The sequence below is a fragment of the Saccostrea echinata genome, unplaced genomic scaffold (assembly GCF_033153115.1).
Source record: "Saccostrea echinata isolate AGI-Se365-2 ecotype Australia unplaced genomic scaffold, CSIRO_AGI_Sech_v1 ptg000028l, whole genome shotgun sequence".
NCBI classification, from domain to species: Eukaryota; Metazoa; Mollusca; class Bivalvia; order Ostreida; family Ostreidae; genus Saccostrea; species Saccostrea echinata.
The window spans coordinates 4,677,076-4,702,422 of NW_026889777.1; the positions used below are offsets into that span (position 1 = coordinate 4,677,076).

The 25,347-nt window shown below is 32.6% G+C and overlaps 1 protein-coding gene across 3 annotated transcripts; it reads right to left on the reverse strand.

Moving 5' to 3' along the window:
* Nucleotides 1-11,917: 11,917 nt before the first annotated feature.
* LOC133194053 (putative defense protein) lies at nucleotides 11,918-24,730 on the reverse strand. 3 transcript variants are annotated; one of them, XM_061329985.1, is made up of 5 exons: nucleotides 24,671-24,730; nucleotides 14,784-14,987; nucleotides 14,304-14,473; nucleotides 12,842-12,936; nucleotides 11,918-12,505 (listed from the first exon to the last, which is right to left on the reverse strand). In XM_061329985.1, the coding sequence occupies exons 2-5, from the start codon at nucleotides 14,971-14,973 to the stop codon at nucleotides 12,328-12,330; spliced, it is 633 nt and encodes a 210-aa protein (XP_061185969.1). In that variant the 5' UTR covers nucleotides 14,974-14,987; nucleotides 24,671-24,730; the 3' UTR covers nucleotides 11,918-12,327. The 3 variants fall into 3 exon arrangements, with proteins under 3 accessions (XP_061185969.1, XP_061185971.1, XP_061185970.1); XM_061329987.1 differs by lacking the exon at nucleotides 24,671-24,730 and adding an exon at nucleotides 24,166-24,191; XM_061329986.1 differs by lacking the exon at nucleotides 24,671-24,730 and adding an exon at nucleotides 16,973-17,048.
* Nucleotides 24,731-25,347: the final 617 nt, after the last annotated feature.

The following is a 25,347-nucleotide window of genomic DNA, read 5'->3' on the forward strand; positions in this document are numbered from 1 at the left end:
AATCGGAAAGAATTTTTGTTACAGAAATACTATGTTCATCCAAATGTTATAAAAATTTTGTAATTTAATGAAAAATACTGACCGAGCATTCTTAAGAAAATTGTGTATATTCATCACCAAAATTTTTTTACTCTGTTCTCCTGTAATCTCGGCTCGTCCATTATTATTTAAAAAATATGTACCTCTTGCACCATTCATATAGTTTATTGAGAGAATAAATGAATGTGTAATTTTTTCATTTAGATGCCCTTTTTTGTTGCTGTGACATCGAGCACTGGCAAATTCCAGGATTTGAAAAAAAGTACCAAAAAGTAAGAGGTAGATACATTCAACTACACCCCCTTCCCCCTAATAGTAAACACATCTCCTGCAAATGTACATAGAATGGCGCGTTAAGGAGGGATTCTTCCCATAAGAAGACTTATTTCTTATATTTAAAAATCAATGAAATTTTCACAGAATCAAGAAGACAATATCACTAAGTGATGGTATCAGTTAGATTAAATTTGACCGTTTTATATTAGAGGCAAGGTCAGGTCAAAGTCAGTACCTTTTCTCTGGACTTTAAGAATAAAAAAATACTGTTGCAAATCATGCGATGCCTACTTCTATTTCAATAAATTAAATGTTTTTCTTTTTGCATAAAGAGATATTACCATATAGGGTCTATCAGATGATACTACCAAATTGACATAATTTAACTAAAATGGATATTGGCTAATCCGAATTTTCTCTATTTTTCTTAAAATTCTAAGATATTTTAGTTATTTTTATATGCTTCCTATATTTAAATTTTTCTTATTTTCACATATGGTAAAGTTGTCACATAAAGATATAAAATGATATAAAAACAAAAAGTTTTGACCGTTTACTAAGAGAGAAAAAACACTTTTTACGGATTTTGGCTCAAATCTGAGCTTAGATTGGAAGCTTTTAAAAGCTAACATAATTGTAGTTTGTTTGGAAAATCATATTTATTTGATATATTTTAAAACTTTAGTCCCTTATCATTAATTTAACTTACATTTAAAAAATTTTTCCAAGTCTTTGATTGTGTAAAAATTATAACTAAATTCATTGTTCTATAATTATTTTGAGAGGCAGAAAAGAAGATATAATTTCATACGCCGCCATTCCGCCAAAAATATAGTCCCTGCTAGATTTCAAACTCAGTTTACCATTTCTATTTAAAGTTGTACAATTGTGATGAGGAAAGAAAAATATGATCTTTTAAATCTCTTACATCTAAATAATTATATAAAACATATAAGCAAATATACTTTGAATATTTCATCTAGTCAGAAACCAGACAAGAATCCCTCCTTAATTGAAAGATTTTGTCTTTTTGTCAGAATATACGAATTACCACTACTGGTAAATGGAATTCTTAATTAACATACATTTAATTGTTTTGTACAAAGAAATGATGCCAAAATTCACGATTACTATTGTCCTCTACCAAAATTTAAATTTTTTTCAATTCTAAATTTGTATATAACAATTTAAATTGAAATATTCTAAATTTTTGTAGAGGACACTAACAAAACAAATGGCGCTTACTAAGTTAACGCATCTTTTAAAGGATAAAGAAAAACAGACACGATGAAGATTACGTTTGGTGAATTACGGTAACAAAAAAGGGGAGTAATATCCTACGGTGGATTTTCAGCCAAACTGGAAAGTCTATACTGATTTTTTTTATTGGAGGAAATATAATTATTCTGTCGCGCCTTTAACCTAATTTTTTCTCACTTGCTGTGGGGAGAACCCTTTTGTATACAACATCTAATACAAAGACGGTCGGTTTGGGAGTGTTGACGAGGAGCGCTTGTAAAAATGACAGATTTCTTTGTTCAGGTCTCCGATAAGAATGGGCGATTTAACTAAGGGACGCCGTCCAAATCAGAGGCCCGCGCTTCCTTTGGCGCGCAGGATTTAGCCAATCAAAACCGAGCTCTTTGTTAAAAAAAAAATAAGTTTGAAGAAAGAAAAATTAATCTAAGTCTTGATCACGTGATACGTGGCATTTGACACTGACCATTATCTTGATTTCTGACATGATACTCAGGCCCGTCGGAAGCAAACTCAGATTGGGGAGGGGGGGGGGGCACAGCCATACATTTTCAGTCGACAGTTGAGGGGGCACTGCCAAAAATTTCCTGACAAGCAAAAAAAAAAAAAAGGTCCTCAGACGTTTTTAGTTTAAACAATATTTTTTTTATTGAAGAAATTGACAATGGTACAATACACTAGTAATAAATGCAAAAGAATTGGGAAACAAGCCATAAGGCTTATATTAATCCCTCTTTCTGCAAATTCAACAAGTGAGAGAATTGTATGTGAATGAAACCTAAAATAGTACACTCATATGGAAAACTTTCATACATTTATATTGTGAACAGTTTACTGGAATTGAAGTCGCTGAAAATCTCCAAAAATTCCAATTTATACATAACAAAATAAAATTTACCTCACTCATTCATGCCACATCACTAATAAAAATTTGAACTGAAAAAAGAGACCGAATAATATCTCGTAGTAAAAATATCAAGTGATTTGTTTTAAAATCTTTTGCTTTCTATCAGAAAGTTTTGGACAACAAGAAAAATATTTTGGTTTTCCCTTTCTGACAGATTTTGTGAACCGTAAAGTAATATATCAACAGTTATGTGATGAGGTATTGAAAGAATAGTTCTATTTCGTACTCTTATAAAATTGTTACAATGGAAGAAAAAATGTTCGATACTTTCAATCTCGCCGCATGAACATAGTGGAGAAATACACAGATTTCTACGAAACATATGTAAATTCAAAGAACTGCATTCCAGTCTGAGTTTCGTATGTAAAATCTGACCAAGCCTACTCCCAACAAAGAAATAATTGGGTATTCTAGATAAATTAGAATTTAAGTATGATTTAAGACTTGAAAGGGATGGATTATTTTGAATCACCAAAGGTAATTTATTCCAAATACGTATTGTACTGGGAAAGAAGGAATTATAGTATAGTTGGGTTCTAGTTTGGATTTCTTGTAGTGAGTTTTCTTGTCTAGTGTTGTAACTATGTCTATGATTGCCATACTCGGAGACAATATTTACTAAGTAATCAGGGGACTTTTTATGATATATTTTATGGAATTGAATTAAACGATGATTTTCTCTTCTTTTTGATAGGGTTACCCATCCCGTCTCTTTGTATAAAAAGTACCTAGCTGCCATTCTATTCCCTCCCGTAACTATTCTAGCAGCTTCAAGTTGAACACCTTCAAGTTTATCTACTAAGTAGTCTGGTATATTATCCCAAACGATATCGGCGTATTCAAGTATAGGTCTCACAAACGAAAAATAGATATTTTGTAACGTTTTCCTATCCAGTATAAATTTAACTCTACGCATCATTGTCAGGCGACTATAAGCTTTACCTATAATTTCATCCACGTGTAATTTCCAGGATAAATTACTAGCAAATATAACTCCCAAATGCCTATGTGCATCGACTTCTTTTAAATGAACATCGTTAAATACAAGCGATGGATGAAATGGTTTTCGATTTTTTCTAGATATTGTTAAACATTCAGTTTTGGAAGGGTTGAAGGCTACAAGCCAGGTGTTTGACCACTCATTGATTTTTGCAAGGTCGCTATTAATCAGATTAGATGAATTATATGCGTTTTCAACAATAACATAAAGCGATGTATCATCCGCGAAAAGTTTTATTATACATTCTATATCTACTACCAGGTCATTTATATAAATAAGAAATAGCAGTGGACCAAGAATGCTCCCCTGGGGAACACCAGCTTTAATATATTCTAGTTCCGATTTCGCTCCATTTATTACAACACGTTGCTTCCTTTTGTATAAATAATTTTCAAACCATTTAAGCAATTTTCCGGAGATGCCTATTTTTTCTAACTTATGTAGAAGGCCCCTATGCCACACTTTATCAAAAGCTTTACTAATATCACAAAATACGACTCTAACCTCCTTCCCTTGATCAACAGCTTTATAAAAATCACTTGTAATACTCAACAATTGGTTGACTGTAGAGTCATTAGGTCTGAAACCAGATTGCTTTGGTGTTAAAATATCATTTGTATGAATGAAGTTATATAAATATTTAAAAACACATCGCTCCATACATTTCCCTAGGACACTAAGTAAAGATATAGGTCTATAATTACTAACGACATTCTTTGCGCCATTTTTATACACGGGGGTTACATTTGCAATTTTCCACTGATCTGGAACTATTGACTGTTGCAAAGATAAATTAAATAGTTTACTTAAAGGTTCTGCAAGTTCTGTAGCAGCTTGTTTAAGCAAGGTAGGGTTTATTTCATCCGGCCCATTGGCTTTATTAGAATTTAAAAGTTGTAAAACGTCCAAAACATCTTCAACGGAAATAATAATATTATTTAACACATTCTTATTTTCATTTGCATCGGGGAGTGATGGTAGTTCCCTTCCTGCGTCGTTGACTATAGATTGTGAACAAAAATAAGAATTAAACAAATCAGCTTTACCTTTGATTTCACTCACTGGTAAATCGTTATCGCTTTTTATCATTGGAGGATAAGAGCTTCTAGTTGTATTTGAAAAATCGGTAACTCTTTTTAATGTTAACCACCACTGCTTAGGAGATAATGTACCTGATCTAAGTTGATCACTTAGTTTTATGAAATAATTTTGCCTAGCATTTCTTGTTTTATTCACGCAAATATTTCTCATTTTTCTAAACTTAGCCCAGTCGTCAGAAGATTTTGTTCGTTTGGCAATTTTGTGTAAACGTTTACGTTTTCTAATAAATAACCTGAGTTCGTTGTGCATCCATGGTGGATCGTTTGGACGGGAAATAATAGTTTTATTCGGTATATTTTCAGTGGCAGTTTCAATTATTGCGTCTGTAACATTATGACAAGCTCGTTCAACATCATTACATATCAAATTGTCCCAGTTTTTATTACTTAGATTTATTTGGTAATCATGAAAATCGGTATTTGAAAAAGACCAAATTTTACGCTTAAAAGTTCTTGCATATGATTTAGGAAATTTGAGTACACAAAATATTGGACAATGATACCTAATATTACTCGGTAATATATTATCACCAACTCCCGAGAACTCGATTACATCTAAATTATTAACTATCAAGAGATCTAATAGCGTTTCAGAATTTTCGGTAAAATGTGTACATTCGGTAATAAGTTGCGACATGCATAGGTCTTTTATTATATCAAGTACCTTGGAATTAGTCGTATTATATATGTTGTCATTAAAATCTCCCGTAATAACTATATTTTTAATTCCAGTATCCTTCACTTTTTCTATGGAATAAGCAATGTAATCCCACTTACTAGTCTCTAAATTTGGGGGGCGATAGAAAGTTCCTATTAAGAATTTCATATGATATATATTACATTCAACCCAAATACATTCAATTTCCTCAAGCTCTAAGTCAAATCGTCTTTTACTCGGAATGTTATCTTTCAAGTAAATTATAACACCACCATAATTATTTCCTTTTCTATCTTTTCGAAAAGGTTCTTGAAAACTGTTCAACAGTATACTTTGAGTATCAATGCTGTTATCTAACCAGGTTTCGTTAAAAGTCAATACATCGAATCCCCCAAGCTCAGCTTGAATAATATCTAATTTATGCTTAAGACTTTGTACATTAAGATGTACTATAGAAACTGAGTTTTCCAAAAGAAGTTCGAGAGAATCTGTAGAATTTTCAAAGGATACATCTGATGTAGAAGTGGATAATTCAGATGGACCAGGGTTTTCTTCAATATCACCACATAATAATAATAAGTCTATAATGCAGTATATAAGTTTATCTAGTAGAAATAGTGGATACTCTAGAAGAACTGTTAACCTGTGGATCGAAAGGTTACATTTATTTAGAAAGGGGTTTTCGTAAAATTGGTGTGTCCCAGTATTATACTTAATTATCAACTCTTTGTCACCTAATAATGAATGAGTGAGCATTACAAACATTACTACAGGTAATGCCTTGATTCCGTGATATATTAATAAATTCACCATAAATATTGTTAGTACATCCAAAGAATGCTTAAATTGCAGTTTCTTGGAAAAATCATAGTATGATCCTATCCTGATCCTATGTATAATATTACTAACAGGCATTTATGTAATAGGTGTATGATAACTACACAAACATATAGAACGATCAATAATGAGGATCAGACATGTGATAGGAAAGACTGCGACATTACACCCATATTTGTAGGTCTTCAGACACTTATTACTTTCAATTCCAGGTTTCAAAGGAGATATACACATATATGAAAACTGTGCATATAAATTCAACAAAAACAATAACGTATTTACAAACTGAAGGAACATTTGTTGAATGTTCGAAAAATGGTTTTAGAAAAACCACGTGATAGGATTGTGCTCTAAATTTAAATAAACAATTTAGATCCTTAAAACAGATAAGGTCTCATAAGTTATCTATAACGGATATAAGAAAGACACTGATTATTGTTTGTATATTATAATGAGCCTATAACTTAGGTGAGTCAGTTAGAATAATCAACAATAGATGTTGTTTTTTTTTTTTTTTGGCAGGTAATTGCGCATGTGGAAAATGCTAATAAAAAAGGATTCTTTTAGATCCTGTTTGTTCTTGTTATCCCTTCGTAACGAAGTTGGAGGAGATATAGTAATGCTCTTGTATGTGTGTGGTTGAGTGAGTGCATGCGTAACGGAAGTTACGCAAGTAATAATTTATACCGGGATCGATGTGCTCTTTTGTGAGGCCGGAGAAGATGCTCCGCTTTGCGATGCCATTGTTATTCAATCTCATTTCAAAAGCATTATGTAAGCTGAATATATACCAAAATTAGCAAATATCCCTCTATCATTCACTGAATACCTTAATATACGTTATAATAAAAAAAATGTACAGATTTTTTTTTTTTTGGCAGGTAATTGCGCATGTGGAAAAGGCTGCACCAGTCCTGAATCTTGCAAATGCGCAAATGACTGTAGCTGCAAAAATTGACGAAATATATACATGTATAGTCCTGTGGCCGTCGGGAATATCTCATGTTTCACAACCAAAGAACAAAATACATTTTAATTTTCCAGTTAGATAACAAAATAAAGTGATTTTCCAGTTACATCTGTCATGTTATTTGTATTATAGTACTAGTATATGTGATTTTTCTGGAAATTTACGTGTATTTTTTTTCAAATTCAGATTCGAAATGAGATATGCAATTTACAAATATCAGGTATCTAGTATTTTATGAAATTTATGTTCATTTTGCGTAATAAAAGGCATTAGCACTGGTTATGCGGGTGCAGAAATGTCACGAATTTACCAGATAAATTTATTTTGTATTTACTGCCACCTGGTATTTTCAAAAGAACGAGGGCGCTTTTGATTGACATTCGGTAGGAATCCGGGTGCACTTGAAAAGTGAAGACTTTATTGAACTGTAAAATTAAATTTTAACATTCTTTTGATGTATTTTGTTCCTTTTTTGGAAAGGGAAATATTTTTCCAATTGTGTGTTTTGATTTCCTCAAAAATAACTTGAAACAAGGCCAGATGAGTCATTTGGTACAAAATGTTAAATTTTGAAATGTGTGTGGAGGATCCTTAAGGTCCTCCACACATCCCCAGATTATGTTAGCATTACTATTAAAGCTGAACACGAGTCGTAAATTGGCATACGCCATTTTCGATATTACTGTCTAAGATAGCAGCACCAGGGTATACTCTTCGCATTCGTTACACCTGACTGCTTTATTGTCACGGGTATCGGCGTGGAATGGCAACCCGTGTTCGTGCTGGTTATCTTGCATTATCTTTCTTTACATTTTATTGCAGTTACTGACGTGTAATTGTGTTTGTTTGTATACTGCACTAACCTGTGCAACTGTTGTAAATCTCTTTGGGATCTTACTCTCCTGCATTAGAAGAAGCACACAGTTATTTTTGTCGCTACCAAGTGATGTATAGCATACATGTACGTCCGTCTACACCGGTGACAATTGATTACACTGAACATTGACCAAGTGAGCGGCTCTATATTTGGGGGCCCTCAGATATAGCATGAGTCCAACAGAATATGGCGGACGGATTCTTTTTACGAAGCGTGTTCATGCAGCTTTAACGAGCATATCAACCTTTAAAAACTGACCAAGAATTGAAATATAATTTATACTGATTTTTTTAAAAAAAAATTATTTTCATAAGTTTTAAGATTCTTTCCTCACCGACTTTTGATAAATAACACACAACAAATTTTATGTTTTCTGGAAATATATTATTAAGCTCAGAAAAAGCCCACAAATACTTTAATTTTATCAGTCAACATATTTTTCAAGGAAATAAAAGTTATAAAAAATAAATATAACTCATTTACTCTCAAATACATGGAGGAAAAAAATTAAGGAAGTCTCCCGATAGTATAGAAGAAACATTAATGAATTAAATTACAACAAAAAATGAATGAACATCAAATACATGTATATTGATTTAGAAAAATTATTTTCAAAATCTGTGATATCAAAGTTCCTTTTCAGAGTTATCTTTCTTGTTACCCAGACTCAAAAACTTTGATAGGTCTCCACATACGTGATTTTCAAGGTTTTTGATAAAGTTTCTTTTGTATCATTTGTCATTAAATAAATACTTTTTTATCTGCCAGGGAGGAGGAATGAAAATTTCATGCACGGAACAAATCAAAGGGCTTAGGCATTCAAATGTTTAATTCCTGTAACAATGAAATCATACACAGCCTTAGATTACTAGAGATCTCGTGCAAGCGATTTTTGTTGGTGTGTAAATCACATAGACTTGTCATGTAGGCATATTTCATCATGCGCGGATCTAGATGGGGGTGGGGTCAACAACAACAACAACCCCTCCCTGGAATTTGCAGTTATAAAAAGTATATACTGAAGCAAATGAAAAATGACTTCGGGCCCCCCTAGAAAACGTGGACCCCACCATCATCACCATGAAATAGGTGTTTTCACGTTTAAAAAAGTTTTTTTTTTTTTTTTTTTTTTTTTTTTTTTTTGCTTGTCAAGAAATTTTTGGGTTAGAATTTGTTTTGACTGGGATGGACCCCCCTCCCTGGATCCGCACCTGTTGAAAAATATGCCTACATGCAAGTCTGTGTGATTTACACACCAATAATTCACACTAAACTTAAAAACATTCCTTATATTTACATTTTACATGCTTAAAAGCACCAAAAACATACTCAAATGTTTAAATTTCTCGCTGTCCCATATCGTTACATTTTTATTAACGTCTCTGTAGCCTCATTGTGACGTCACTTTAGCGCGATTTTCTCCGTATATATCTCTACGCGTGAGTATACACGAAAATACACGAAAATGGCATGCAAATCAATAATTAGGACAGACAAATTGCTTTGTTTAAAGGTCCTTCAGCCCTCTGTTCTCATATAAAATTTTGCTTTTACGCTTATGATCTGACAAAAAAAATTAAATCATAGTAGGCGTTTATCCCAGTGAGAAGTATCTCTCATCACAAGGTCTGTGAACCTTAAGGTAATTTTGATATATTATGTACAATGTGATAGAAATTTAAATTACTGTTCTTTTATATAAAAATACAATAAACTAGTCAGTGATTGGTTGTATGTACTTATCAAGCAGACGTGTGCCGTACTTTATGGTGATGGTACTTTTCATTCTGCCAGCGAACATTAATCTCCATCTTTCGGTTTGTTACCATAATAAAGGTTGTTATTTTCCTTTTTAGCTCACCTGAGCCGAAGGCTCAAGTGAGTTTACTGATGAAAGAATGTCCGGCGTTCGTCTGTCGTCTGTAAACTTTTTACATTTTCGACTTCTTCTCAAGAATCACTGGGACAATTTCAATACTGAACTGATTTCTGCTTCTTCCTAGCCAATGTGCTCAGGTGACCGATGTGGCCCATGGGTCTCTTGTCTTTCATGCAATCATTTCATCCACCACATTTTTTTCATATCTGATTTTTTGTTCTGCCCTCTCCTGACAAGATATTACATGCGTGGTCTATTTTGTTAGCTCTGAATTTTTTCTTTGTAAATTTTAACGAAATAAAATCATATCGCAAATGAAAAAAATGCGAACGCTATGATCCAAAAATCAAATAATAATGTGTCCGTAATCTAGATAAGGCGTGTAAATTTATGCTAAAGATAATGTCAACAATAATATTTTCTGTACGTAAATCCAATTCTGTAATTATATAACTTACTGGTGGCGCAATTTTTCCAATTTAATTTTACAGCATTTTATTAGACATGCCCTGTTGGTTGTTGAGAAATAAATTCAAGGAAAACACAGTTCACATGGTAGATCTACATATCTTTATTTTACTCTACATATAAAGTACAAATGCGGTGACACTATGAACACGTGTAGTGATTGCATATGATGTTCCAAATTCGAGTTCTTTATATTGAACTCATTTATTTACAGTGCCATATCATGACAATATCATAAAACATATAAAACAAAGTACAAAGCTAGTGTTTTTCAGTTGTTATAATTGAGAATACAATGTATTATTATATAGCCTACTGTGAGGGGGTAAATTTTCGTTGTTTTCGTGTTATGAGAAGACCAACAAAATTATGTACATATATATCACAAGGCAATACTTTTTTAACCACGAAATCAAATCCCCACAAAACATTATTTTTTCCTCAAACCACGAAAATATGACCCTTCGAAAATAATGTGATTTTACAGTATATCATCTTAGATTTTTTTCTTAATTTGTGAGCAAATAATTGAATTTTAAAATGGATTTTATCTATAAGCTAAAATAAGCATAGCAAAAGAAAAGCAACATTCAAGTTTTAAATAAAGTACTTTAAAATAATACATCTACTAGTCCGCGTAACAAAATAATATCTTCATAAGACATGAATGTACACGTGTCCTCTGACACTGCGAGAATACGTTCACGAGGGAATTTCATGGAAATGGACTGAAGACTGAAAGAATTATGTAAATGCAACAGATATATAACAACACACGAAGTAATCTTAATTAATTAACACCTTGTACAATATAATTTTCTCAATGTCTAAATTAAAACCATTTTGCTTAAACTTGTGTATATAGGGTCCTTAAGTCATATATTCCATGATAAAACAGATCATGCAATTAATCTAATTAACAAATGTGTTGCAAAAAAGCAAGTATACTAGAATAAATTAATTGAAAGTTCTTATTCAATTTTTTTCCAAATAGGAAAGCACAAAATATATTAACGGACGCAATGAAAAAAAAGGTTCCTCATCTATAAACCAAACACAAAAAAAAATATTGAAAAATAATAATTTTGGATAAATGTTACTCCTCTGTACACTCCTTGGTCTTATTTCTTTGTAGTTTAATTACTTTAGAATATACATGTACTCTACCACTTGTACTCAAATGTATGAAGCTGCATTCTCCTTTAGTTCAGGAGCCCTCAAAATGACACCCTTCCCTTTCGCTGCTTTTTCTCCCCTTTTTCCCCTTTGTAATTTTTTGGTAAATTTGCTCCATCCAGTTTTTCTCCGTCAGAATGTTCTGGAATGGACATTAATTATACACTTTTTTTCTGCCAATGACCTTGAACTTGTCGAAATGACCCTTGAATTATATTTATAACACATGCACAGGGCATAAGCAATCGCTATGTTAAGTAAGAACTTCAAATGTTTCTCAATTGCAAATTGTAGACATTGCCAAGTCAGGAAATCTATATATTTTCTAAGTGATCTTGAATGTTGTATGAATGATCTTGGGTAAAGCTTATGAAACACCATCTGGTTATGAGTAATATTATATTGAAGAATGAACTTTCAATGTTTCTCCATTGGAAAGTTAGAGACCAGACAGGAATTATACAGTCACTTTTTTCTGCCAGTGATCTTGAACTTTTAGTCAAGGAATCAGATATTCCCTGATCATTAGCAATCTTTATGTCAAGTATGAGTTTATAATGTTTCTCCATTTCGAATTTACTGACCAGGCAACATTGCCAACGGACAGACAGACGGACAAGATGATTCCTATATACATGTAGTATATACCTTTAAAATTTGTTTTCGGGGAATATAAAAATATTTTATACAAGAGGCTTCAAAGCACAGTTCAAGTCTATAGTAGTTGCAAAATTCTAAAATTAATGTTAACATATTTACATGTATTACGCAAGGGTTTTCTACCTTAAAAATAGCTACTGTCGAGTTTTTATTTAATCATGAAGTATTTGTATATACAAGTAAATTTGTTTCTTTTTCTCAAGCATTTCTTTTAAAATAACATCTACAGTGTAATACACATTGTCAGCATAAGGGCAAAGATCACTGTAAACATAGATTGGATTTTAACTTGATCCGCCCCATTTTCACAAATCGTCAGTGGTTCTTCGGATGTCTCATCCTTGATGACAGGGGAATAGATCTTTTCCCAAAATGTTTTCGTGGACTTCACCACTGTTGCTCTGAAATTAAATTTAAACTAGACCATGCAACATTTTATAATGAATACAGTGCATTACAATTATGTATTCGTTTTAAATACATCTGGGTGTGTGCTATATAAATAGGTTTCATATTATATTACTTATTTTATATAATTATATATAAATTAAATATCTGTCCTCAGATTTTAGGTTGTAGTTTTCAACATTGCATGTACACTTATATGTAAGAACTTAAATATAAAAATAGAAACATCACCATTCCCCAATTTCTTTTTTCTCACTCCTCTCTCTCTCTCTCTCCCTTTCTCTCTCTACCCTAATGCAAGTATCTGTAACCAATCAAATCATCTTTACCTGAAAACGAGATGACCAACAGACGAGGAGAAGTCTGCTTTCCAGTAGAACACTTTATTCTCAATGTGGGAGTGATTCATGTGTACCACCGCACTCTAGTGAAAATAAAACTAAATGATAAAGGGTGAATACGAAATGAAAGAAAAAAATGGATTACTCAAATTGAAATGCATTGTACGTCCGATTTCGTTACCGTTTGCTAATTAATCAATATTAGGATAATTAATAGATCAACAAGATGACAAAATTTGAATGGGGTTGGGGCGGGGGGAGGGGGGGGGGTAGGGAATCCAGACACATCTGTCCCCACTCTCAAGTGAGTTGTTTCTTCAAATATTTCAATATTGGTTTTTCAATATATGTATTTTGATAACTTGACAAGGATCATGGCGATAAAAATTACGAAATGAACCTAGATTTTCTTTACATTTATAAAACATGATATTTGTCATCAAGGAAATGTCATAGTATTTGATGTAATGGAGGAATAAGGACTCTTCTACTGTTTTATGATACACTTATTTAATATGCTTGATGAAGAATCTGTTACAGTATGTTTTTGTAATGACAAATAAAAGCTTTAAATTTTGACATGGTGAAAATACTAGTAATAAATTTAAAAAAAAAAAGGGGGGGTCAATATATTATATATTTAATAACATTTCTGTACACTTACTGAATGGAGCATATATACATTGTATTCGATACGAGATACATGTACATTTATGTATCAATTATGTCTCTTTTTTATTATTTCAAATTGAAAGTTTATTGTCCCCTAAGACAGCAACTATTTCCCAAGGCGCAGCAGAAAGAAATAGTTGCAGTCGAGGGGGAACGAGTCTGAACGAAAACCATTCAACTTTGTCCGAAGAGAAAACTATTGTCCGAACAAAATAATGTCTATAATTTGTTCCAGCTATTATTTATTCGTCCGAACAGCTATTTAAAATTCATTTCGAAGAACTATAGAACTATGCACTTTCTTCGAACCAATAACTTTTTTCCGGTCCATCAACGGTGCAACCGTTTAATTGTAACCCCAAAAAAAACTACGTTAATTTTCCGTAAAGTTTTTTATTGTCTCTTGAGGAGTTCATTCATTAAGTTCAAGTTCGACTGAAAATTTATGTTTGCATTATCAAGCTGTCGTTGCGCTCGTCAGAAAGAACATATTATGAAAGCTTATTAATATGGCTTATGCACACTGTCGATTAGAACCGTCTGTTGTGGCTATATAAATGTTAGCATTTTGGTCATCCGAAATTGTGTGTGTTCACTGTCAAAATCTTTTCTCTTTGAATTTATAAGTTTAATTTTTATATGTGTACATATATATATATATATATATATATATATATATATATATATATATATATATATATATATATATATATATATATATATATATATATATATATATATAGGACAGTTTATTTAAGGAATACGACGATATAAATACCTTCATATTATTCTCACAGTCCATTGTTTCCAGGAATTGATCCCTCTCCATAACAGAGAACATCCCGTGGCTCTTGGTGGGGTCACTCACATCACAGGCGATTCTACGAGCCTGGACCATCATCCCCTCAAAATATGTCACATCATGAAGACCAGTCGAATTCACCGTTACTAAAAAAAAGGTGGTAGTAAATATAAGCTGTAAAATTTTCAAAGGATAAAAAAAATACATTTATGGAAACTGACTGGAAACTGCATGTATAGGGATGGCTACATGAAGCGTCAGGACGTGTTGTAAACATCTATTTATTTATCAATTAAAATATTTTTACAAGCGCTCATGACCATAAATAGAATTGTATTGGGAAAGGGGTGTTGGGAGCGCAGTTCATTCTCTTTAGGCAGGTATGAATATACAATTGGTCACATAAATGCAATGCAGCAAAGTAAAAAAAAAATATTTGGAATTTTCCTTTCTTACTCTCGATGACGTCATTAGGCTTGTATGTCGTTGCGTTGACCAGTATTTTGTATGGAGAGACACTTGTTTGTGCATTGACCCCGTGACCTTTTGGAAACATTGATGCGCATGCCCCTAGTGGAGGTCCATAAGGATAAGAGGTCACTTCCGGTGTGAAGGTCAAGGCGATCAGACAAATCAAACTCCACATCTTGACTAAAAAATCTATAGAGAAATAAAAGAAAAATAAAAGAATGAACAAACAAGAGCAAAACTTATTGACGAAGGCCTTGGGAAATGTCTAGGCTTAGCTAATTGAAAACAGATAAGTTTAAATGTAGTCACATCTTCACAAAGTCAAGGTTCCTATTCTCAAACCCTTGACAAAAGTCGCTACTTAAAATTATTAAGCTGTCGAAAGTATATGTGACTAGATATATATCACATGAATGTCATAAAACTAATACTTGCAAGTAAGGGCTTGCCTCTAAATGTGCGCTAGCTTATTCTTACTTGGATAGCGAAGAAGCCACACGAGTAATTCTATAATTTACGTAAAATATGCATACATACCGCAGGGTTCGCCATGAGTCGTTTTACTGTGGCGGCTTCGCAACAGTATCATTTTAAATTATATGATTGTGTGGGACACAGTAACTTAAATAGAAATATCACCATCATCTCCAGTGGTGCGCTACAGTAAGGTCCGCGACGATCAAAAAATCAAGACATAAATTTTCACGCACTGAAATATAATTAAACAAATCTACCAGGTTTTTTTTTTTCATTTTTCAATGCAGAACACTTAATTAACTCTTAATCAGGGCCCATTGTCTGGCTTCGGCTTGCATTATCAATTATATACTAAACCCTAGCTGGACTTTACGCATGAAGGAACAGACACAGCATTTGTTTTCACAGTTCCATGTGATTGAATAATTGCTAATTGAATTTTTAACACTGATTAAATATATGGCTTTTCTTTAGAACCACATCTTTAAAATAGTGTTGGCACAGTGAGTCAAACCAAAGACCTTGTAATAGATGGAATGGCTACTAGGTCAATTAAATGTATGAGGAGTTCTTGGAACCGGGTTTCTATTTTTTAAAAAAATCGTTTTCCGACATTTGCCCATCAGGGTGAAAATGAAAATTCCGAAACCTTATTGCACTCCTGCGGCACATCCACAATCATCTTGCAAAAGATGAAATGGCTATACTGTGTAAAATGTAAGAGGAGTTTTGGGACCCAGTTTAATGTCGTTTTTGACCCCATTTGGCCCCAATGGTGAAAATGAAAATTCCGAAACGTTACACCACCAATCATCTTGCAATAGATTATTTGGATACTCATAAAATGTAAGAGGAGTTTAGAGAACCAGGTCAAGTTTTTGTAGGAAAAAAACCCCGTCGTTTTTCAACTCCCATTTGGCCCCAAAGGATGAAAATGAAACTCTGTTGAAAACCTTATTGTATATGCCCCAAGGGATGAAAATGAAACTCTGTTGAAAATCTTATTGCACATCTACAAGACACCTCCTATCATATCTTTAAAGATGAATTGCATGGTTACAGTACTGCTTAAAATGTAAAAAAAAAAAAATGAAAATTGTAAAAGGAATTACAGGAAGAAGAAAGTGTGACAGACATATGAGGCGCCGTTTTGGTATTTACTGCCAAAAAGTGATATCACCTATTCGAATAAATGATATCACCTATACGAATAGGTGATATCACCTATTCGAATAAGTGACATCACCTATTCAAAATGATTAAGTGATATCACCTATTTGAATTGGTGATATCACCTATTTAATTTGAATAGGTGATATCACCTATTCGAATAAGTGATATCACCTATTTAAAAGGAATAAGTGATATCACCTATTTGAATGGGTGATATCACCTATTCGAATAAGTGATATCACCTATTCGAATAAGTGATATCACCTATTCAAATAGGTGATATCACCTATTCGAATAGGTGATATCACCTATTCAGAAGCTGAATAGGTGATATCACTTATTCGAATAGGTGATATCACCAACTGAATAGGTGATATCACCTATTCAAATAGGTGATAACCCTTTTTGGCAGTAAATACCAAAACGGCGCCTCATACAGACAGACGGACAAGTATTACAATACACCCGAACTTTCTTTCGAAAATGCAGGTATAAAATATTATAATCAGGAATTGAACCCTAACCTGAATTAACTTCTAAAATCCTATCTAAGACTTCATCTACACTAAGACCACACTGATTTTCTGTCAGCCATTTTAGCAATTTATTATTTTGATACTTTACTTATTTTGCCCACGTTTCCACATTTTAACATCACTGATTGGCTCAGTATTTTTATCAAACTAAGATTGTTGGTGTGTATTCCAAGTAATCCTGCAAAAAAGTTAAAAATAACCAGGAATGCAGCATCATAAGAGGAAACCCCACAAACGACATGAGGTCGCGATACTGGCAGCAGCTGTACTGAAAATCTCTCACCAGAGGGGTACTACGCTACGCTTCAACATTACCGGGAACGATAACTCCGAGAGGAGAGGAAGGATAAGGGAAAATAAAATTTGTCTGACTAAAGTAATGCACATCTTTTCATCCGAAAATAATCCCAAACACCCAAAAATGCATGATTTATACTTGTTTCAAATTCTACCTCAAGTAAAATGACCCATTAGACATTTATTACCTGTCTTATGAAAAAGAGAAAATTATTGACGAACAGTGATCAATCTCAAAAAACCTACAAACAATACAAATATGTGACAGGGTATAAATCAAGGAGCCCTGGAAAAATTCCAAAGGTGGGATCAGGTGCCCAGGAGGAGTAAGCATGCATCTCCTGTCGACTCGATCAGGTAGACGGAATAATCCATAGTCAAATGTAGTATACAGACAATGGCCTAACAATTGGTAGTTAACTATAGTAAACTATATATAGTAAATACTTTGATACTTTGATTTACTATGAAACTTTACTGTAGATCTTTTTTTTTTTAAATTTAGAGCCTTAATATTTATTATATTACGTATACCAATGATGTAAATTTTTGAGATGTTATGTAAATATACAAGTACTATTTCCTTTAAATATAACAACTTAACAATTTTAAAAATATATATATAACGATCTGAAATTCATTGCTAAAATAATTTTATTTGCCATAGAAATGAATGAAAACTACGGAATCCCTGGAGGGACACTGAATTACTTGTTATGACTTATTTGTTGTGACTTATTTATTATGACTTTTTTTGTTGCTGGTTGTTACCAAGTGTAACGTAGCTATGGAGAACATGTAGTTGGCTTAAACACCCAATTTTATGTTAACGCCCCCAAAATCTACCTAATTCAAGATCAATAATATACCGCCTGTCAATCATTAAAAAAACAATAGCTTCTGATTTGATTGACGGGCCAGCTACGTGAGCTACCTGATAATCTGAGTTTGCATGTTTTGAAAACAATTACCTGGTCACGCGTCAAACGCTTTCATGTGCCGCATGAATGGTCGCTTTGTATACACTATGGTTAAAAAAAAAATCATGTCGCTGTTATATTGGTTGATAATTTTATTTTAAAAAAATAATTGAGAGTAGATAATTAAACAGTGACTTCGTGATTTTTTTTTCAATCTCCACTGCTGTTTTGTACTTGTTAGCGGTATGATGTCCAAAATAACTGTAGAACATTTCGAAGAAAAATTAGCGGATATTCAAGCCCTCTCTTCTTTCAGTAACTGAGATCCGGAGAGAGAGAGAAGAAGTTTCTGTAGTAACACAGACCGATAATTCTTCCGAGCCCCTTATTCAACCTGTGCCTTGATTTTAAGAATGTACGTAATGCACTTGTCGACCTTGCACTTGGCTACACAAAAACTCAATTCGCCGTAATTAGAAACAATCGACCCCCTCCCCCACCATTGAATATTATAACAAAATGCAATGGATTAAATAAGAAAAGATATTTATACTAATATAAATAAAGTATCTTGTATTTAACGCCATGAATTACGAAAGATTCTTTTTATGTCCAAATCTGTAAACAGGGCATAAGAACACGGACCCTCGGAAATGGCGAATATTTGGACACAATCGTTCGCCAGAAAACTAAATAATATTCCGATGTGGTAAATGTTCACACAATAAGTAGATCTTTTTATTTTAATATTCACACTTAATATTTTATAATAATTTCTTTTATTGGCGATTAAAATATTGATATGATTGCTTCGTAGTTTTCACCCTTTTTTATTATTATTATTATTAATTTTACGATTTTTAAAAAAGATATGTCTTTTTAATTTTTTTTTATTCAAAAGATAACGACGAAAACGCTAAGTCTACAAATTTTATATTTCAGTACCTAATTTATTTTCAATATTTTCACTCAAAATTATGCACAAAACTTGTAATGTTGACCCTGATTACCAAAAGCCGGACTTCCTGTGTAATGCAGCGTGTATAGGGATTTTTGACATCTTGAGTATTGGGGCTCTCCAGGTAAATAACACCAGTACTTCCTAGACCACTCCCCCTCCTCAGGTAACCGTACGGTAAAAAAATTGAGTCTTTAAGTTTATTATTTAAATGATATATTCAGTCCTAGTTTACATGTAACTTTGGATTTTTATTGATTATAATTGTAATTGAACGTCCAGTACAGTTGTGATTGCATAATTCTTATCTGTTATATCTTGTAACTTAGCTGTTATAACTTAATTGTTATTTGTTGATTCTCATAATTATGTAATTTCTTGTTACTTAAAGGCAGAGATTTTAAGCACCGCCTTCAAAAATACCTGGTCTGTGTACCCCTGTCAATCAAGTACGTTAAGGTACATCATTGGGTGCTAGAACTTGATTGACATTTACTTACTAGTCCCTGTGTATACCCTGTACACCTTGTTTGACACTCCTGGTGTCCATCAAATTAACTTTTGATTCTTTGATATTTACCACACATGGTATAAACAATGGAGAAGCTGTATTACTATGGAATTTTTAGCTTGATAATATATATACATACACACCTTTAATATTTGAAATAATTATGATTTTCTTTACGATAATATATATCAAAATTTGGTATAACTTTTTTTTTCATAGCTCAACAAATACTTTGAATAATAATATTTTTTAATGGGCAGGGGCACTTTGACACATATCTAATTACAAATTAATAAAAATTATTGAGATTAAAATTTATTTACAACTTTTTATTTCTATTTTAATATCATCTCAAAATCCCAACACAGGTAAAGTTTGACTTCTTGGGTACTCTGCTGTGTATTAAATCACTTCCTGTGTATAGGGATTAGGAGACAAACGACCGCAGGTAGACTGCTGGCCCTCAGGGCATTCACACCTGTACAAAATAAGCCCCTCCCTCACCTGGAATTTACCACCCGGTAAAAAATCTCTGCCTTTAACAGTTATAACTCATAACTTCCAGTGTGCATAATGATTAAACACATGAACATCACTAGTACTGCTACTTTATCTTGTCATTAATAAAAAATCAAAGGCAAAATATTCATTTTTCTTTTCTGAGACTACACGTAGCCTCTATCGTGTACGCCACGTTTTGGGTAAAGTAAACGTGTGATAACAATTGTAAAATAACAATAATTAACAATTAATTAAGTCATAAGAACTAAGTCAAAATACCTTAGAAGTAAGTCAATGTCCCTCCAGGGCTTCCGTAGAAAACTTTGAAACTATCATCTTAATATTAAAATACACTCTAGTAATTTTTGTTTACGGATAAAAAATATTTACTCGTAAAATTTAAAATCCAGAAATTGGAAGAATATATTACATTATGTGAAGAACTGCTTTACAAGATCCGAAAAGGAAAAGTTTGTTTTGAATTAATAACGTGTACTCAAACTTGTGCATTTTTGATAAGAATATAAAGTAGAATTTAATTTTGCGGCGCAACCTAGCTGTAACACGCGATTCATCAAAACTTAGTGTTAGCAACCGGAGACGATGTAATTTACTTATTTATATCTCTGACGTAAGCAGTGAGGTTACGCAAGAATAAATTCGGTCACACATGATGAGTGTAGGTCAGATGTCCTTTAGGTATATACTTCAAACAGTTATTATTGTAATAAAATAAACTCTTGAGTGGAGGGAAGAAAATGAGGGTGCAATAAAAGGAATCGAAGCGACAAATGACTAGGATGTCCAATTTATTTTATTGTGTACCTGGCCAAGGGTTTGTAACGTGGACAATAGGAACTTGTAACATCAGTTTTGAAAAAAAAATAAATAGAATCACGTTAATTTTCTTTTTATAAACTCCACAACAGAGAAGAAATTACATCCATCGATATATTGCTTAAATTTATTTAATTCTATGGTCTTTATTTACGTGTGAATGTCCAATATAAATCCCGAACTTTTTCTGTTTATGAGTAAGCCTTGAACCCTCGGACAAGGGTTCATCCGGCTCAAGCTACATAATATACCAGTGTCAAAATCAGAACGGTAACTTGTAATTAAGAAATTGATATCAAGGTGTAAATTCCGATTAAATAAACCTTATAGGAATACGAATGTATTTTTCCTTCCTACATATAGTCGAAATTCAGCGGATTTCAAAATAACAAAATTAAGAACCTTACACCTCAATGGAGAAAGAGAAATTTATTTTTATTTAAGGTGAATTTTTCCGAAAGATTTCCTCCTCATCGATTCTAAAAATAGCAAGACATTAGATTTCATTTTAGAAAAAAAGAAATTTAACCATGATAAAGTTTAACAAAATGCTGTTTGATATAGCTACGATAGCATTTAGCATAAAGCAAAGCAATGCGGGAACCAAGTTTTTTTTTACAATTCATCGAAACGGTGTAATGTATGTGGACATCTAAGTTTATTGCAAATTACGGAGCTTATATCTCTTTGAAGTGTCCAGCAAAATATACAGATGAGAATATTTCTTACACATTACCCCCCTCCAGTCAAGATTTTCTGGCAAAGATTCTGTCTAACTTCTTTTTAGTTTTCTTTCCATCTCAGGGAACCGAATAGATGAGATAAAAAACAATGTATAATTACTTATGAATAATTAAGAAAATAATCTTTTATAAAAATATCCTTGAAATATTACTGTACTCCTAAAATATGTATGTATAACCAAGGAAAATAATTATTGCATTTTCTTATTATGCATACATAATAAAGAATATATATATTTTTGCTAGGAAGTTTGCAGAATGTTTGAATATGAGCATCCACTCCTCATAACAATTTTAAGCGTGTTATCCTGTGCGATCCAAGTTTTTCTACTTTGCAATTTTCAGAATTCCCATAATTTTACTGCCTGGGAAAAAATACGCGCATTTTATTTACTTTTTTTTTTTATTGATTTGGATTCACAGGCATAGTTAATTTACCTGTGTAACCAGATACCAAATAGCACGGATAAATGGAGCAAAGCTTATGTAAAATATAGTGACTCCATACAAACTTAGTTACACATTACCGTACATCAGATTATGATTTTCATTTTCTTTTGATCTGAGGCCTTGCTGACTACACGGCAAATCATAACATTTTATCGTTATGGATTTGGGGAAAGAATTTTTTTTCTCCAAAAGCTGAAGTTAACATTTTTGGCTTTGCGTTTTGAACATATATTACTGAATGAATGAAAAGGATTGAAAACAAGTTCTAACATTTTATTGGTTCATCTCTTTGTATATTACATGATATGCAAAATAATTCATGGAAATGTGAAATTTTAAAAATAATATGTGAAATTGAATGCCTTTGTATGAACAAAATGCCAATTTTAGATAGGTGTTAGGTACTAATTTCGCTAGGAGGCTCCGAGCAAAGCATTTGTGATGAGTTTGCAATTCTTTGCCTCTATACCTTCCTACTGAATGTAACTGAAGGTTGTTAAGGTGTTAAACACCCTCCCCCCTCTTCTCTTTACTCTAGATAGTAAATTTACAGTTTCCAATAAAGAACTTGGCTTACATATTACTTATTTAAGTATTACCGTTAATTAATGTAGATCAGTTATAAAGTGTGTACATGTATTATTACGATTTTCTAATGCAGTCATGCAATAAGATAGAAGGTCGTCTATATCACGTCCGCGTCCTTTATTAGTCCCTTTTGAAGTAAAAATAGAAATTTTAGGTAAAACGCCACGTTAGTACTGTGCGAGAAACCCGAGATGGAAGGTGAACTTGATTTAGGAAGCATGTTGTACAGTAATTCCATCAGACTTTTGTCTGAATGAAATTTTAAAGTTCACCTCAAGTACATATAAGTGACATTGAGACCATTAAGCACAAAAATATTAAAACACAGGGAATTTTAAAAAAAAATCGAAAGACAATTTTGAGAGGTCGAACAGAGGACGTGGGGGGTTGCTCTTATTAAGGGGTAGTCCTTTTTATACATTTTTTTTCTTAAAAACTCTCGCCGATATGGATCAACTGCAAGTATATACTACTAATTAAAAGCGATAGATCTTGAGAGAATTAATTTTATTAAAGTCCTTTAAACCAATGCTTCATCAATTAATTTAATATAAATTATAAATAACTATATAACCACCGAGGAAGGCAAGCATTTTTTTTTCCGGGGGGGGGGGGGGCAAAATCGCAGTACCTGGAAATGAGGTGTAGGGCTTAACCCCCCTCTCCTCCCTTACAAAATCATCACTCCCCGAACTGTTGCAAAATTTACTGTTGGTAAATCAGAGAGGTTCTACATATACACTGTACGTGTGTAACATTTCTAACAATGATAAAGATCCTCTCTTCTAAGGAGACTCACCTAGAGGGGAACCTCTGGAATTACTTAATTTCCTGGTCTATTTTTGACTTGGAGCTAGGGGGGGGGGGGTCGTACTATACAAGCATACGATTTGACTGTTTTGTACAATATTGTCCTTTATTTTAAAAAAAAAAAAACATATTTTGCAGTAGAAATCTCAAAAAAGTTTTGTAAAGGACAATTTGTGCACTTTGTAAGTCACCAACCCACCCCAAAAGCACGCTACGCGTTCTCTATACACAGCTGTTATCACGACCTTTTTGTCTCAGATATCAAAATAATTTAACTTTAAAATGAAATTATTCGTTTCAATAAACGAGTTTGCTTTGTTCTTGTATTTTTTCGTTAATTTTTGACAAATATACAATGTATATCAATATACATTTTAAATTTTCTATCAAACTTGGTATTTGATAAAAAGGGTATGATCTAATATATATCTAATATATCTGTAAAATTTATTCTAATTAATAAAAAAAAAAAAATTGAGCCTTTTATTGATCATTATAAAATTTAAAGAATATCACCATGGCCAATCAAAAAACTTACGTAGAAATGAAAGACACAAGAAGATTACCTCAGGCAGAGAAAGTAAAAGCCAGTAAATTGTTCTGGTCATAAAAAAACTTCCATATAACATACACGCCGTCCTTATACTAACTTATGTGTACTTGTAACTAAAAGCTTTACATAAAAGTTCAAAGGCAGCTTCAAATCTTAAAATTTTATTTAATCAACTATGACCGACTCATTTTTTCCTGAATAAATAAAAGCTATTTTTGTTTACATACGGAATGAAATTATCTGAACGTTCCACATTGAACTGTTTTATAAAATATATATATAGAAATTTTACAAAGAATTTTTTCATGCTACTTCGTTCAAGATGCGATCGCATTTGAAAAAAAAAGTAACGAATGCTTGTTAAAATATGCGATTTTATCATGAGTAAATAATGATGATAATAAGTAGTATCTAATAATAAGTACTATCTAACAAAGAGATCTGATGTATTAAATACTAAACCTGATTAGTTTGCAAGATTTTTTTCAGGTGAAAAATAATAAGTAAATATATCTTACCTTTCTAAGGATTCTTGACACCTGAGACCGGAGACAACCTCACCCACTCAGTAATGTTACCGTAAGTGCTATAAAGATAATCAACGAACCTTGAATTTTACCTCATGAGTTGACCTAAAAGACATTATAATTATTTCTTCTGAATTTTATGTCTTGCACTGAAATCCAGATCTACACAGTTTGGACGTCTTGGGGGGTGGGGGGTGGTACATTGGTTAACATATAAGTAGCCACGGATCCAGGAATTTATTCCCGGGGAGGGGGGGGGGGGTCAACCTTAGTCAAGAAATTTCCAACCCAGAAATTTCTTGAGAAGACCAAAAAAAAAAAAAAAAAAAAAAAAAAAAAAGAGAATAACCCGTAAATTCCGTTTCCCGAAGGTGAATAAAACCTATTTCGTAGTTGTGACGGTGAGGTCCACGTTTTCGGGGGGGGGGGGGGAGGTCCAAAGGAATTTTTTATTTACTTCAGTATAAACTTTAAATAACTCTGCAAATTCCAGGAGGGGGGTGTTCCACCCCCACCCTCTCTAGATCCAATCCACGCATGATAAGGGTCCTTCGATTAGGTACAAAGTTAAAAAAAACAAAACTCTTGATCAAATGGTTCAATGCTAATTAAAATATTTAAAAAAGAGACACCCACCCACACCCATATATATATATATATATATATAT